Here is a 17,673-nt window from a genome sequence, read left to right as displayed (position 1 = left end):
TGTTTCCCACAGTGGCTGCATCCATTCATATTCCCACCAAAGTGTACAAGGGTTCCCTTTGCTCCCTATCCTCATCAAGGCTCGTCATTTCTTCTCTTTTTTGATAGTGGCCATTCTAGCAGGCATGGCCTGATTGTGGTTTTGACCTGCATTTCCCTGATAATTAATGATAAGCACCTTTTCATGTACCTGTTGGCCATTTTTATGTCTTCTTTGCAACAATGACTCCTCAGAAAGGACACATTTTCTTTATCCATTTATCCATCAATGGACATTTAGGTTGTTAGGCTACTGTGAATAATGCTTCAGTGACCACAAAGGTACTAATACCTCTTTGAGATCCTAATTCCAATTTTTTTTTTTTAATGTATATCCAGAAGTAGGATTGCTGGATCAGGTTGCAGTGTTTTCAGTTCTTTAAGGAACTTCCATACTGTTGTCCACAGATGTTTTGCATTCCCACCAACAATGTGCAAGGATTCCAATTTCTCCACATCCTTAGAAACATTGATTATCTCTTGTTTTTGTTGTTGTTGTTTAATAGTTACCCAAACAGGTATGATGTGATAATACTATGTTGTCCACTAAAAAATTTAAGAGGGTAGGTCTCATTTTAAGTGTCCTTACGATAATACAAGGAAGGAAGGAAGAGAGGAAGGAGGGAGGGAGGGAGGGAGGGAGGGAGGGAGGGAGGTAAGGTTGCAGACATACATCACGAAGCATGTGAAGCATCCCAAAGGGAATGGAACCGGAACTGTGCCTCCCACCTGTGGCATGTGTCCATTTTATGTGAAAAGAAAAAATAATCCAAAAAACTGCTTTCTTAAATGAGGAGCTCTTTTATAGATGTTAACAATAAGCAGGTCAGTGGTAGACGTCCAAGAGGGATTCAAGCCGCGAACTTCAAGTACTCTTCACACATCAGATCTAAGCTACACGCATTACTTGAAGCGCTTCAACTAAGGTCAAAAGGAATCTTTTGTCTAAATGGAAACCGTTTGGGCGACTTCCCTGGCAGTCCAGTAGTTAGGACTCCGTGCTTCCACTGCAGGCAGCATGGGTTTGATCCCTGGTCAGGGAATTAAGATCTTACATGCCACAATGAGTGGCCAAAAAAAAAAAAAAAAAATGAAGGAATTAGTTTTTCAGCAACCGCTGTAAAATTCCAGGGAAGTTCTCTTATCCTACAGTCCCTCAGGAGTCATCTCTGCAATGCTCATCTCTGCGATGTTCAGGTGAATGTCGATACAGAGCTTTGGAATTTATCAGCAGGTTTTGGCGCTGCCATTGCCCTTGCTGCTCCACAAAGGTATATCTTGTCAGCCCCCCAGTTCAGCATGCATCTTGGCCCTTCACAGGGACAATACTGCGTGGTGGCTGTGATCTTCATTTAGGGTCATGTTTGAGGCCCTGTTCTGCCTTTTGAGTTAGACAATTTAGTTAAGTTCCATAAACCTCAGTTTTTGCACCTGTAACACAAGTTAGTAAAACCTGTCTATACCAAGCATTCAAGGCGAAAGAACTGACTTCATCTTCTTAAAGTGAAAGGGAGGAGGAAATGGCAACCCACTCCAGTCTTCTTGCCTGGAGAATCCCACGGAAGAAGGAGCCTGGTAGGTTACAGTCCATGGGGTCGCAAAAAGTCGGACACAACTGAGCACCTTCACTTTCACTTCCACTTTGTCTTGAGACTCCCAGCCCCCTGCTCTGTACCAGGCACCATCCTAAGCACAGGAGATACGTGCAGTTGCTGCCCAGGAGGGCTCCAGGTTTACTGCAGGAACAGACCTATCATGAAAAATGCTATGTCACTAAGTGCATGTCAAACAGCTGTTGAGAAGGTCAAATATAACAACATAGGGAAAAACACCTTGTGAAGTAGAAAGTTCTATTCAAATGGGAGCTGTTATCATTACAGGACTCTCCTTCGCCACCAATCCCAATCCCATATTTTATTTAAGGCTTAAATCAAGCTGGATTCTTCCGCTAAGTCTTCCTGACTGCACGGTGCAGCAGAGGCACAGACAGCTGTATCTTCTTTTGTTCTCTGCTCAGTTGCAATCTGGGCACTACAGTGATTGCTCGGAGGAAAAAAAAAAAATCATTTCCTATCTCAGAAAAAACTTCTCAGCTGAAGCACCTCAGCTAAGCCTAGAACACATATCTCAGTATGAGGAGGAGTTTAGAGTCCAGGTTACTGAATTATGGATCGAAAGAAACAGCTTAACTTGAGAAAGAAAACTCTGTGATCTTTCAATAAACTGCCTCTGCTTGGCACACACTTTCGCCTGCCCTTGATTGGATGCTTCCTCTTTATAAAATCTTGCAGTTAAGCCACAATACTATAAACTACTATGTATAAAATAAATAAACTGGGGGGAGGGGGAAAATAAATAAGCTATAAGGCTATATTGTACAGGAAAAGATAGCCATTATTTTGTAGTGACTTTAAATGAAATATAATCTATAAAAATTTTGACTCACTTTGGCATTCACCTGAAACTCATAAAATATTGCAAATCAACTATTTATACTTCAATAAAAAGTAATTTAAAAGATTTTTTTAAAAAAAGCAGCAGCAATACTAGACCATCAGGCACTTTAATAAACCACCTGAATGGACCTGGGATGTACTGAAAAGGCCTCCTGTTGCTATTCGACCAAAGACCTTTAAAATAGGGCTGACTGCTTCTCCTCCCACCAGGGTTTTATTAGGGACTAAATGCTTACTAAGAGATGTCCTCGGAGAGAACCATGCTAGAAGCATGCAGCCACTGCTCTCGCTCCAACTACTTTAAAAGAGAGGCAGAAGTCCACCACGGGGTTCTTGGAAGGGCTGCATAGGCTTAAACACATGGAATTATTTTCTTTGCCATATATGCATGACACATATCAATTGGATTTTGTTTATCCATGTTATTTCAACATTCCCTAGGCTTTCAGGCCTCGGTAAGCTCCACTTTATTTGCAAATCCTTCTTTGAGCTTCTTCCCCCATGAGCAACCTTTTCTCTGAATTCCTCTAATACCAACAAGAAAAACTCAACACATAAGGACAAATGTCTTTTTTTTTTTCCCACAATAGTTTTCACATCCACATGTTCCTTTCTATCCTCATTTTGGCCACACCTGTTAGCATCTTCACACTGTATCCTACCCTCTTAAAACAAGCTCTTAAATCTACCCTGGCTACCACTATTTTTTATATCAATCTTCTTCCCACTGCCTGAAGGATTAAGTTAAATACTAATTAGGCTTGAATATTTTCCTGAAGTAGGACCAGGACTAGGGACCAGATGAGGAGTAAGGTCAATGGATGAAGCTGTGGTGAAGGTTAAAGATGATTACAGCATGCATGGTTCCTTTGTTCAACTGTTTTAGTTGAGCTCAAGAAAGAAGATCAAATGCATGAAATATTAAAGGACGGAAGGGAATTCTTACACTTGAAGTTTAACACAGAAAAGCCATGTGTATTTCTTTATATAATCATTTACTGATTGATCAATCCTGTAGATTACATGGGCATCTAAGAATGAGGGGCTTCCCAGGTGGCTCACTGGTCAAGAATCCACCTGCCAATGCAGAAGACTCGGATTCAACCCCTGGGTCAGGAAGACCCCCTGAAGGAAGAAATGGCAGCCCACTCCAGTATTCTTGCCAGGAGAATCCCATGGACAGAGGAGCCTGGCGGGCTACAGTCCAGGGGGTCACAGAGAGCCAGATATGAGTTGTTGACAGAACAAGAGCAACAGCATCATAAAAACCCATCATTATAACTAGTGCTCAAAGAAGCTAAGACCTTTTCTACTTTCCTCCTGTCCCAACATATCATCTTCTCAGAGACTGGACACAGCTGGAGAGACTGAGCATGCACACCCTAGCAATGAGAGCAACTCTCTGGCCTAATATAGCAGATCACCCATCTATCCCAGACACTATTAGTAATAAGCCCAAGGCTGATTACTACTGAGTTATTAAAAGAGCAAAAGAAAGTAGGAGAAAGAAGATTCTTGTAGGTCTGGGATGGCCAAGACTTTTTACAGCAGACAAAAAAGTCTAAACACTACCTTCTGATTCCTTAACTTCTTAACTCTACCCCACACAGTCCAACTGGACTACTGGTTATCTCTTGGAAAGCTCTTTGTGGATTCCTGGACTTCCGTCATTGCGAACCTTTCTGAAGAGCAATTCCTGACATTCTCTCTTTGGATCTTGCCATAACCTACCTAAATTATTCAAAACCTAGGGACTTCCCTGGTGGTTCAGTGGCTGAGACTCTCTGCTTCCAATGCAGGGGGCCCGGGTTCAAACCCTGGTCAGGGAACAAGATCCCATGTGCTATAACTAAGTCTCTGTAACTAAGACCTCATGCAGTCAAATAAATAAATAAATATATATCAAAACCTAGATGCACTCTGTCTCATGTACGCTGACAGCATTCCCTGGCCAATCCCCTCCCATGGGAAATGGTTTCTTCCTCCCGTGAGGTTTTGAACCCCTTGTGATTTGTACCCTCTAGCAGCTCAGTAAACTGACCGCTTGTCCCCACACTCCACCATCCCTCACTCAGCTCATGCTTAGCATCCTTCCTTCTGTCCATCTGCTTCCTCATCTCAAGGTCCTAGGGAAAAGAAAAACAACCTCCATCAGAGAATCCTGTAACTCACAGTGCTAGCCTTCTTCCATAAGTGTGCTCTCTCTTGAATTCACTTATACCCTTTTTGAGGGAAGTCTCATATCAAGAACCCCCAACCACAATATAAAAAGCTCAGGTGAATCAAAATCATTGGCAAATGTATCACAAAGATCTTACTACCAATATTAGTTGAAATATCAAAATTTTCAAAACAGTGCAGATTTAAGATTATCCTTGACATTATACCCCTCTCATTTACTGGTATTTCAAAATAAGTCAGAGAGAAAATAAGCATATTATAGAGAGTACACCTGGAGGAGGGAATGGCTACCCACTCCAGTATTCTTGCCTGGAGAATCCCGTGGGCAGAGGAGCCTGGCAGGCTACAGGCCACAGAGTTGGACACGACTGAAGTGACTTAGCATGCATCTATGCATATAGAGGACAATGTCTTTTGTTGAATTACAGCATGGGAAAAAAAAAGGCTGATAATATTAACTTATATGGTTGCAAGCTTCAAATGCCTTCATCATTATCCTTGACCAATACAGGTGCTCAATCAACCTGTGCTATTTGAGTTAGCACCAAAGAGATATGCAGGGTGTTTTCTTGAAATTGGAAAATACATGAAAAGTAAAGAGATATGGGGTAAATAAAAGAGAATATAAATCAATAATTTATCTCCTTAAAAACACATATCATCACCAGATAACATCTGAGGCCGCTCTTCCATGGAATAAGGACAGGTCACTTCAGAAAGCAAATCTGGCAATGTACTGTCATGGAAAATGGACTTGAAAAATCATGACATATTAGTCCACACTTTGCCACTTTCTGTGTAACCTTGGGTAAATCACCTAATCTCCTTGAGCCCTGATTTTCTTATTTTTGGAAGGAAGATAAAGACTTTGATCCTATCAACTTCTGACAGTCAGTGTTTCTAAAAGTGCTTTATAAAGCACTATGAAAATAGATGTTATTGCTTTGATTATTACGTCTCTATCAGGTAATTTAGTCCTTGACTTCATTTCCATTTACTCAAGTGTTTTTCTCTATACGTGCATCTCTAATGCATACATCACCCTGGCCATTTAAATTGTTCTTGACAGCAAGCCGGCTATTTACATCCATTTACGCCGTAACTGGGTAAATTTATATAGATGATTCTGCCATTTTCTTATATATTATAGTGCGTTTCTCAGTGTAACTGTCAAAATCAAGATGTCAGGTTTTAGGCAAAGCTCAGAAAGAAATTCTTCCATATAATTTAGAATGTCTGAATATAAACAATATCAGATTCCTCAGTATTTTAAAAAAAAAAACTGTATTTCCATACTTTGTAATTCAAAACTATTGAAAGCAAAATACTGATTTTTAAGTTTAAGAAAATGTTCAGAAAATGGAACTGCAATTACAAATTTCCTGCTTATAATAGTAATGAAATTATTTTATTGATCTAATGTTGTCTAATATAACTCTAAAGACATATTTGCTAATGATGTTATAAGGTTTTTGTATTTTTTGAATACATTTTTATATTAGGAAGTTCTTTTTTATATATGGTAAGTATAACCTTACTATACCTCTCTCTCAGCTACCCCTGAATTCAAAATCACAAACAAGAGAGGTTAGTAATGATAGGTTTTTCATAACAAGAATGTTTGGATTTTCAGAGGATATATTCAATATTTAATTTTTCTTATGCCCTACAACTGTGCAACTCGGGAAAGTGTTAATAAACCACATAACAAAGGAGGGGATAAAGGCCCAGTTTTTTTAATTTAGTAAAACAGTCCGAGAATTTTAATTGCTTACATGCCATTAATAAAACTAAATGAGTTCTGAGGGGGAAAAAAATCAGACTATTCAACAGCCATTTAAAATGAACACAAAAATTCTAAATTTCATGGCCTTTATTGACAGTCAAACTCTCTCTTTATTAACTTCTGCTTCCTAATGATGGCGCACCATGGCAGTGTGCTCTAATTTCTGCAGGTTTTGGCAGATGAATCAAGGAATCGGGAGGTCATTGAGCTGACATTCAGAGCCTGCCTGAAATGAATAAATTATTCAAGGGTCCCACATGGAAGAGATGAAGTTGGGAGAACAAACTTTGAGAATAAAAGTAGAAAGGGTTATTTTGGCAGCCCCAGAATGTAAACAAAAAGAAAGCAAACAAAAAACCCAAACCTCTAATAACATTATTGAAATGTTGAATTTTGCTGTTTTTCTTTCTCCAGAGATAAAGACCAAATCATCATAAAAAAGAGAACATTAGACTACAGACTAGACAGTATCACATATGGCAATAGGGCTAACTCGGGCCTGCGAAGAGCAAGGTCCTTGCTTTCTCTTCTTTTTTGTGGCCAGTGTGTTCTCCTTCCCAGATGCAGCAAAACACTGGTTCTGTCTCTCCCTCCAATCCTCCTTCCTCTTCCTCCTTTGCTAATGCCCAAAATAATTACCTGAGAAAGTGAAGTGCCATAGACAAGTAAAGAAACCTCAGTCCTTTCTCTTACCTCACGTGCTAGGACAAACGTATAATCCTGATACTTTATATGTGTACACACACACACATATATATAGTTGTTGTTCCATCTCCAAGTCATGTCCGACTCTCTGACCCCATGAACCGCAACAATATATATACACACATGTAAAATATATCAGTCTAAATACTATTAATGATAAACAACATTTTACCTCCACTGAGTGGAAGGTTTGATGGTGCTAACCCCTTGCAGAGGTGCTCTGCTTCATAAAGTACCCTAATATATAGTTACACTTTTGGTTCCTCCCAGAAATCACGTGAGATGAGGAAGAGTGGTTCTTCTATTTTTTACCACTAAGCAAAGAGGCTCAAAGGTATTAAGTGATTTGCCCAACATCAGTCGGGGCCAGCTCTTGTAGCCACATTTTGGGTCTCCTATCATACTGCCTCAATAAACTTTCATCACTGAGAAGTTTCTCTCAAACAGATACAAGAAGGACAAAAAAGAAATCAACACTTCCTTTGTGTATTTCATGATGGATATCAAGATCTGTGTTTTTTACTTCATTTATGAAATAATCTTTTCTCTGTATACACTGAGTACTAATGATTACAGTGAGTTATATAAAAAGATGAGTCCATATGACAAAACAAATAAAATTTCATTAATATTAAATTCTTAAAACTTAATTCTAACAAAAATAATTATGAATGTATGACTTTTTAAGAATGGAAAGGATTTATCCACTCAATTATGAGCCAAAAAATATTACTGAGCAGGCAATGGAGCTTTGCCGGTGGCTCCATGGTAAAGAATCTGCCTGCTAAGCAGGAGGCATGGGTTTACTCCCTGGGTCAGGAAGATTCACTGGAGAAGGAAATGTAACCCACTGTAGTATTCCTTCCTGGAGAATTTCATGGACAGAGGATGAGATGGACACACCACAGAGTTACTCAGTGCCTAAGGCAGGGACTCTAGGAATCTAACCCGGTCAGGGACGGCGTCAGGCAATCTTCCTTCAAGAAGCAGCAATGAAGGTAAAGTTCAAAAAAAAGAAAAGGAACTATTTAGGCAAAAAGGAAGAAAAAGGCAGAGGCGGGAGTGCAAATGAAAGAGCAGGAAGAAGTAAACTTTGAAAGTGGAATGATGTTGAATCGAGTGGAGTAGAGGTGGTCACCCAAGGAGACAGCTAGGATGAGGAAAGGCATGCCACAGATAAAGCCCTATGTAACTCCACAGCTGGGTACAGTCGGTCAGGTTACGGAAGAACAGCCAGAAATGTGTTATGGCATCACCATAAATACTGACTTTGCACTGAATTCTCGCTTCCTCAAGCAGAGCTCAAGACAGCACAGGGAAGAGTGGGCCCTCCATATCCCCTGGTCATGGATTCTAGGAGTCCCCATGGAGACCAAAGGCCCAACTGCTCACACTCCTGACATAAACGGCACCGTGAAATGAATGCAGTTGGCACTCAGTATCCTCAGCTTTCGCATCCACAGATTCAACCAACAGCAGACCCGACTGCTTTGGGTTGAAGCCAGGGACGGGAAACCGCAGATACAGAGGGCCAACTGTAGATATTATTTTTGTTTCTTGAAACTTTGCATTCACATAGAATGCAAAAAATAACTTCTTAGATACCTTCTTACTTTCGTTGTTTCCTTTAATCCTTAGAACTGTCTTCACCAAATGAAGTCTACACCACCTGCTTTTTTATTGAGACTTAAGGAGATTATTATTTTGTTAGCATCCAGAATGACAGATCCAGAATTAGAACACTGATTTTAGAATCCTTTGTCCACTGTACTTTCCAGGACACCACACAATGGCCCCGTTGGCTTAAAAATCCTAACCTTCCATCAAACCCTTAAGATCTTGCTGTGCGCCAAAGAACAAGACAGATAAGGTCATGGAAACCACATTCTACTAGTAAACTGATTAATGTCGTAGGGTCGGCTTTCTCTTAATTCCTATGTGCTTTGGAGGAAAAAAAAATACCCCATGACCCAAGAAAGGCAATGAAGTGTCCAGTCAGGGACTCGTGTCTCCGGCGTCTCCTGTGTCCGTTTCCAGTTATTCAGATTGCCTGCGGCGCTCTCTCGTGTGTGACCACAGGCCCCCACTCTGTGAGCAGAGACACGGCCAGGAAAGGCGGCGGTCCCCTGCACAGGCGGCCTGGTGTCTGGCTGATCCTGCCGGCCATGCCAACCATCTCGCTGATCACACTGTTTGCACTGTTCACTGAACCCGTGGTGAGCAAGGCGCGAGCTAAGAGGCTGGAAGAAAATGCGAGGAGCCGGAAGAACTGCAGACACGTTTATTCTCTGGGTGCGGGCACCGCGGCTGTAGCAGTGGCAGACACGCTGTATTCTCTCCTGGTTGACCCAGCGGACACAGCCCTTCCGCAGCCTCACCAGCCTAACAGAGCCATAGAACAGCCCTAACATGGCCCCAAGGGCTTCTTAAGGTGGAGCTTATTTATACCTTGGGGCTTCCGTGGTGGCTCAGAGGGTAAAGAGTCTGCCTACAATGTGGGAGACCTGGGTTCGATCCCTGGGTCAGGACGATCCCCTGGAGAAGGGCATGGCAACCCACTCCAGTATCCTTGCCTGGAAAATCCCATGGACGGAGGAGCTTGGTGGGCTACCACCCATGGGGTCGCAAAGAGTCGGACACGACTTCACTTCCACTTTCTATATACCTACACAACAAAAGCAGCCTGTGGGCAAGTGACTGCCTCCTGAGGCACATGCACAGTGCCCTAAGCGAGCGCAGCTGTTACATAACCATTACTTACCAAACGTGCGGTGGGGCGAGAGAGCCTGACCATCCCATCTTGGCTAATTTGCTCTTTCCCTACACTTGGTGGGGACTGTTTCCTTCCCACACATTCACCCAAAGGTTTTTCACCTGCTCTGGGGTCTTGGAGCCTGGCTACCTGGGATTCCAGTGACTGCCACTGTCAGGGTTCCGTTCAGTCGCTCAGTCATGTCCGACTCTTTGCGACCCCATGAATTGCAGCACGCCAGGCCTCCCTGTCCATCACCAACTCCCAGAGTTACTCAAACTCATGTCCATCGAGTCGGTGATGCCATCCAGCCATCTCATCCTCTGTCATCCCCTTCTCCTCCTGCCCCCAATCCCTCCCAGCATCAGGGTCTTTTCCAATGAGTCAACTCTTCGCATGAGGTGGCCAAAGTACTGGAGTTTCAGCTTCAGCATCAGTCCTTCCAATGAACACCCAGGACTGTTAGGGTTACGTTCCATCAAAACCTCTGTGGTCTGGGGGCAAGAGCTTCCCTAGGGTAAAGCTTGGTAGAGTGAATCCAGTTATACTTCTAGCTGCTAATCTGAGCTTTGTAGCAAAAGTGGCCTCAGCTCCCCGAAAGACTAACTGTCCCTCCAGACTTGTCTGTTTCATATCCTGCCAGCAGGAGAGAAACGGCGTTGCTGGCCACCGTGTTCCCAACCAAATCCCATACATCATTTGGCCATTTCTCCTGGGCCATGTTCTAGAAGTTAGTGGACACTTGGGAAGAAGAAAAGTGAGGCACTGAAAACATACAGGGTGGCAGGTCAGGTTCATGCAAAAAAAAAAAGAAAACCTGAAACTCTCTGGAAAGTTTACGGGTTAGCAGGGTCCCTTCTATACCTGGAAATAATGTCCATTGGGGCAGGGTTGGGGGGAAATCTCATATTCCAGAATTTTGAAGGACACCAGGTGGCAAAATACAGGCTAGATTAAATGGACTGGGATTTCAGTAGAAAGAGCAAAAACAGGAAGACCACAGAGTGGAAAGGGACAGATGAAGACATGGGAAGCAGTGTGGCAAAGAGGCAGGAAGTATGCTTGTCATAGGGGCTGTAAAATCAGTGGTCTGTTATCAACCGAGTGGACGTCTCAAGCAAGAGAGGCTCTCAAAGTTGCAGTCAGCAGCCCCAAGGCAGGTGGGCTCCAAACACAGTTCAGTGGCAAAAGCCAGCCAGCTCTTCAGCCAAGAGGCCAATGGAACAACAGGAACTCAGAGAAAAAGGATAACTTCTTGTTAGAGTCTCTTAGTCTGTGAAACACCAGCTGCAGAATCACTTTAGGGAAGCAGAGTGCTTGTCAAATGCATGGATCCATGGAACCCAATCTAGACAATCAGAATCTCTGGGGTCCCGCCCAGGTATATGACAAATACCACAGGTGAGTCCCATATGCTATTAAGTTTAATAACCACCAGCTGAGATAATCAAATCAGGTGGCTAAAGCCTTTGTTTAGAGACTGCCTGGGGCTATCTCTTGGTCCACAGCACCTAGAACAGAGCTGTCTAGACATAACAGACCCCCAAGTTACAGAGCGCTCACATTCCTTCCTGGGGGTAAATCGCACCAGGATCTCTCCATTATCACCTCCCTGAAGGTCAGGCCACATCCTCTGAACATAGGTGAACTTCTTGATAGAAAGTCTGTGTTCTGAGAGGCAGTTGTCTCATTTTTTTTTTTTTTTTTTAGAGGGAAGGAGGGTACAGGCTGGCTGTCTGTAAGGCTGAAGCATCAACTCATTAGAGGCTTTTTTCAGCAGAGCAGATTTCAGTTCCCAGAGGGGAGACCAGAAAGGACTACTTGGGAAAGAGAGGCAGGAGAAAGGCTCTAAGAAACCATGTCAGTCAGACAATACTCATCAAGACCCTAATTTGAACATAGTATGCCAGCTGCCAAGGGCAATAATACTGCATGCTCCCTGGCAGAATTGTTATTCAACTTTTAGGCCTAAAAATAAATGTGTGAGGAAAGTTTCTAGGAGGTAAAAAAAAAGTTCTAATTATAAATCAGTGTACCTGTTCACTGAATTTGTATTTTCCACCCCATAAGTCAGACTAAGTAAAACCGTGTTCCCAGTCAGGAGTTCTTACAGTAAACCCTAGTTAAATGCACCAACCACTGGCCTGCAGAATAAAAACTGAATTGGAACCACTATCTCCTTCCTGGTGACCCCTGACTCCTACCTCTACGGTCCCCTCTGATGATCAGGTTGAGGGGTGCTCCTAGTTCTAACGTTTCCTTTCAGAGGCTCCCCACTTTAGGAAGCCCGGGCTGTGTAGTGGGCACGTCTACATACAACCACAATACTGTAAGCCCTTGCTTCTAGGTTTGCAACTTAACCAACTGCTACACTCCAGGCTAGGCTAGAACTACGGCGGAACTGACAATATTGTTTAGTCGCCAAGTCCTCTTGGATGGTTTTCCGAGCCGGTGGTCTGCAGCCCGCCAGGCTCCTCGGTCCATGGGACTTCCCGGGCAAGAAAAACGGAGTGGGTTGCCATTTCCTCCTCCAGGGTTCCCATGAACAACCCCTTTAACCTTCCTAGTATCCCCTTCGACATCCTTTCGCGGTAATGATGAACGGAAGGCCGGAGACAAGAAAGCAGCCTTGAACCCAAAGGCAGCAAAAGCCCCTTCCCAGATCTCTTCCCCTGGTGTCCTCGGATGCCTCCTGTCCCCGGACCGAGTCCCACAGGCCCCCAGCCCCACCACCACCACGGGGGAGCGCGCAGTCACCTCTCTCTGCCTTCTCTCCGCAGCTCCAACGGCAAGTCGGTCACTTGGGCGCAGAACGAGAAGAGCAGCCGCGGGCAGCACCTGTGGCAGAGGCTGTCGGTGCACATCAACAAGAAGGAGAACCCCAACCAGACGGCCGTCATCAAGCCCTTCCCCAAGAGCACGGAGGGCCGCGGCGCGGGGGCCGCGGGCGGCGGCGGCGGGCCCGAGCCCCCGGACGCCGGCCCCAAGGCGCGCCCCGCCGCGGCCGAGGCCGAGGAGCGCAGCGCCGCGCCGCGCGCGCCGTCGCCCATCAGCACGCTGAGCCGGCGCGCGGGCGGCCGCCCCGACGACGAGGACGCGCGCTCGCTGCGCTCGGAGCCCGCGGCGCGCAGCAGCTCGTCGCAGGGCTCGCTGCTGGAGCAGATCAGCAGCGTGGTGACCCGCTTCACGGCCAACATCAGCGAGCTCAACTCCATGATGCTGGCCGCCCCGGGGGCGCCCGGCGCGGGCGCCGCGCTCTGCTCGGCCTACCTGATCCCCACGGAGATGCAGCTGCCCGCCGCCGTGATGACCACGTTCGCCGAGATCCAGCCGCCGCCCGCCGCCGAGGCCCAGCCGGCGGAGGGCGCCGCCCGGGAGCCTTCCCCCTCGGCGGCGGCGGCCGGGCCCGAGGCTGCGGCCGGCAAGGCGGACCTGGAGGAGCTGGTGGCGCTCACGCCGCCGTCCCCCTTCAGGGACTCGGTGGACTCTGGGAGCACCACCCCCAACTCGCCGGTGTCCGAGTCGGCCCTGTGTATCCCGTCGTCTCCCAAGTACGACACGCTTATCATCAGAGATTACACCCAGAGCTCCTCGTCCTTGTGAATGTCCTGGGAAACCACGTTGGGGTCCCCCGCCGCCCCCAGGAGCCGAGACCCTCCGGTGTCCCCACAGACAGCAAGGACAGGCCTGGGCGCCTGCTTAAGACCCCGAGGTGGAAGACATCGCGTACACCCGCAGTGGAAACGAGATCAAGAGTGCTATCTACCATCCACCGACGAAGACACCAACCACAAATCTTTCGGCAGATTTTCTTCTAGTGGCCTTAGAAAACATGGGCTTTTAAGAAACACCGATTCTACTTTTGAGGGCTCACGAGGAGTCTGTTGAACCAGTTACATCCCAAGTGCTTTGCTCTAGGGAAGCAAGGAGTGTGAAACAGCAAAATGGAGGGTTGAAAACGCATAGTTAATAAGCAACTGTAAAAAAAAGAAAAATTTTTTTTTGTTTGTTTACTTTAATTCTTTTCCCAGAAGATTCTTTGATTCACCAAACATGAATGTACATTTTCTAACAAACTCAAAATCTGGGACCAAAACATCAACCTTTCTCTTCTTCTTTTTTTTTTTTTTTTTCTTTTTCTTTCTTTTAAGACCTTGGAAAGGAGACTTGGGCCCAGTATTTGCTGAGGCGTTGATATGAGTGTGTCCCATGGGCAACATGCAACTGTGTGATGAGGGCCACGCTGATGTATGTAGGGCTTTTACCAGACACTTTCCAATTTGGTTGTGACCTCCTCTTCCAAAAGCCTGCATCCTGGATTCCACCTAGTTATTTCAGTTCACCTCCATTAACCAAGAAAACCAGTGGAAGATTTCTTGACTATTTCACCATGTTGCCAATCAATACTGGAGTAGCAAAAAATATTTTCTGGAATACTGTTTTGTAATTCCCTCACTGGGGTGCGTTGTGTAGCTGGAAATTCTCTTTCTAATAATAATAATTGAGCTCCAGCTTGGCTATCTCTTTCATGAAATGTGGCCACTCATTATGAATGCATTGCCAGCTAAAATATTTAAAATATGCATTTGGGCTTCTTCATTCCTTTCTTTTGAGAACCTGATGCACAAAGAGCTCCTCTGTTCTTTTCAAGTCCCACCACTGGAAGAGTGGTCCGTAGACCCAATGAAGACACTGTCGTGATTGGAGGGACTGTTCAGAAAATTAACACAATCTTAATACACTGGAGACTTTCAACTGTCAAGTCGGCTTAGCAGAGATTTAGCTATGCCAGTGAGCAGTGATTTTAACTTTTCTTGGCTGCTTAAACAGGGCAGCTATGAACTATGACACATGTAGATTTTTCAAAGCAATACAGAAAACTAAAACAGAGGAACCTTAACAGATACAAACCACACAATCTTTCTTAGCCATTCCAAAAAGAGGCAAAGCAATTATTAATATTTTCCTTTTTAAAATAATTATGAATATAATTTTGTGCACTTCATACTTACTGTCACTTTTTAAAAACTGCAGAAAAGAGGTTTAAAGTTATAGTAGACATATCTGTGCTCTGATAGGCTCCTGTAGATAGAATTCAGCTCAAGGCCTGCATCCACCGTCATTTCTTTCTTCCTCCCATTACAGCTATCCTCAGGTGCCAAATGTTTCTGATTTTTAAATAAGGATAGTAATAAAAGGAGGATGTATCCTATAAATTTAAAGTCCAGTTGACCCAGCCTTATACTAAAGATAGCCTTATGAGAAAGATTTGCTATGAGGCAGAAGTATATTTTTAGCAGAGAGAAAAATAAATAAAAACCTTTTTCCTTTTGCTCAATATCCTTATTTGGTATTTTTTATTTCACATCTACTTAAAAGAAGGAATTGAGAAATGAAAATATATTTATTAGCATAATTTATCATTCTCTACTTTTAAACCTTAAAATACACTGTTTTACCTTTCCTGATAACTATTCTCGTATTAAATTATATTAAATCAAATCTCCCAATATAAAACATTAAAAGCTAACGTTAATTTACTAAAATATAATTTTTTAAAAAATCAAACCTCCCGTGCAAATTTGAAAATAGCATCGTTGGAGCCCCTTGTTCCCAAATATTATGAGACTCTTGAAACAGTCAATCTAGCTAAGTTTTGTGGTTTCATTGAAGGCAAATGTCTGCCTCTACTTGAAAAACAAATGTAAATATTTTGAAGTAAATATTAATATCCCTGGATTCTCATCAAAAGGGTGGCATTCACCTGGGGGTTACTGTCTTGATTTCTTAGGCATTGAAACCTTCTAAGTATGCTCTATCTAAGTTTTTAAATTTGTTTCAAAGAACCCTTATATTGTTTTCCACTGTTTTCTCAATACAAGTTTCACTGTGTTGACCAACAGGAAAACATTTTTAAGACTTTATCCATGATCAAATTCCTTTTCTATTTTTTTAGTAACATATTTCCTTTAAAAGTATACTACCATATGAGAAAATTCATTAGAAATTAAAATTTAATGTGAATAAATTGCCATCATATAATTCTATATGAATTAATAGTCAACATAAGAAAAATAATTCATCTAATTAGAGGAGAACAAGAGGTATTTTTCTGTGTATTTATATAACCCTTTGCCACTTCATTCAATACATTGTATAATATATAATATTATTGGTAATGCATCCTTGGGATCTTTTATTTTGGAATGATACTAACTCTGTCTCTTTGCCAATTCTAATACCAGGTTCCAAGTTAAATCTACAGTACAAAAGAGAACTGAATATTCATTCTAGGGCTAGGATATGAACTTCACAATTCATTTGAGTACCTATTTTCATTGAATTTCCTAGAAAACAATCTGTTCCTGGTGCCCAGTGATAATTCAGGTGGGACCAGCATGACTCAAGGGAAGGGGAAAGTACAGTGAAATGCTGAGTTTCAGAAAAGCGACCATAAGGACAGTTTGGTCTCAGGATTAAAAAGAGAAGACCTGGTTCGGTCAAATTGTACAGACTATCTGAGCAGTCCACGCATTCTGTATTGTGGGAAGCAGTGGCGACCGCCTAAGAAGACCGTATCTGCCCTGCGAAGAAGCAGAACCACCTCTCTGGGTTAGGGGTGGGGAACAGAGAGGGTGTGTGGAAAGAAAAACCATGTGAGATTTGACTGAAGCAAAGAGAAAAAAGCAGACCCCTGAATATGCTAATCCTTGTCAGTAACAGTCTTTCCCAAGTTTCTGCTGTTACCAGCATGTGATCAGAAAGACTAGGAACTATTTCTGACTGTCAATGAATTGTATAATGGCTCTGCTGCAATTCTGTGACTTCCAAACCAGGAATAAAACTCTTAAAAAAAAAAAATTTCCTGTGCTAGTCTCCCAGCAAAATGTACGTGTTTCGGAGACTTCAAAGGTTATTACCTGAGTTCACATTTAGCCACAGCTTATTAATAACCCTCAAGCTGTCAGAATCTCAATAGTTACCATTTACAATTTTATACTGTGAAAAATATACAGATCAGTGAAAACTGTAAAGATAAGTTGGAATTCACTTTAAAGAGGGTCTGAAGCCTGAGAGATGCTCTGCTATCTGTTGAAGAATGAGGCATGTATAAAATAGTTGGCTGAATTCACTGATCTTCCCAATGTGAACAAATATACTATGTATATTGTGTGTATTTCTAGAATTCAATGGCAGCTGCTGGTGGTGTTGTAATTAGAAATCTATATAGAATATAGATGTTTTAGAGAGATGGTGCCAATCCTAAAAGATTTGTGTGGGCTACAAGTGCTTGTACTTACTTTTTTCTGCACTTTAACTGATTTGGTTTTAAGATGGTGTGCGTGTATGTTTTTCTTTTTCTTTTTTTTTCTGTTGTTGCAGCTTGTGCTATTAAAATGATAGAGAATGTTAAATTATTTTGATGTGAATTGCAAATGATTTTTTCATAAAGTTTAACATTTCTATCAGCATTGTTTTGCTTTGTACTTGTATAAATGTGTTTTATTTTAGTACTTTAAGATACACTTGCCTGTTTCTCAGTTGTCTAAATCATGTTAGCGCTGGTATTTGTGAAGTCAGTTACTTTTTGAAAAATATTAAAAAAGAAACTATGATATGACTTTAAGATTCTTCCCCTTAAATGTTTAGATTGTTGTCGTAATAGTGTTTTCTGTGACCCAAAGAGCCATACTATTAATTCACCTTAAATTCTGAATGATCTACACATTTGAGTTATGGGGTTTACAAAGCAGC

At 42.9% G+C, this 17,673-nt stretch overlaps 1 protein-coding gene and 1 long non-coding RNA gene across 3 annotated transcripts in view; one reads left to right on the top strand and one right to left on the bottom strand.

The window, feature by feature from the left end:
* The window catches only part of LOC122676914, a 262,627-nt gene extending 249,800 nt beyond the window's left edge, over positions 1-12,827 (bottom strand). Inside the window, exon 1 of the long non-coding RNA XR_006335663.1 lies at positions 12,676-12,827. This is a non-coding gene — a long non-coding RNA (uncharacterized LOC122676914). The remainder of the gene's footprint in view (positions 1-12,675) is intronic.
* The window catches only part of GRM5 (glutamate metabotropic receptor 5), a 597,259-nt gene extending 579,790 nt beyond the window's left edge, over positions 1-17,469 (top strand). For both annotated transcript variants that reach the window (XM_043876471.1, XM_043876463.1), the window contains one exon: positions 12,699-17,469. In XM_043876471.1, coding sequence (XP_043732406.1) covers positions 12,699-13,521 — 823 coding nt within the window. In that variant the 3' untranslated portion in view covers positions 13,522-17,469. The remainder of the gene's footprint in view (positions 1-12,698) is intronic.
* The last annotated feature ends 204 nt before the right edge of the window (positions 17,470-17,673 follow it).

The sequence above is a fragment of the Cervus elaphus genome, chromosome 2, assembly GCF_910594005.1.
Source record: "Cervus elaphus chromosome 2, mCerEla1.1, whole genome shotgun sequence".
In the NCBI taxonomy this organism is placed as follows: domain Eukaryota; kingdom Metazoa; phylum Chordata; class Mammalia; order Artiodactyla; family Cervidae; genus Cervus; species Cervus elaphus.
The sequence above is the reverse complement of the archived record's forward strand: the minus strand, read 5'-3'. Positions and strand labels throughout refer to the sequence as shown.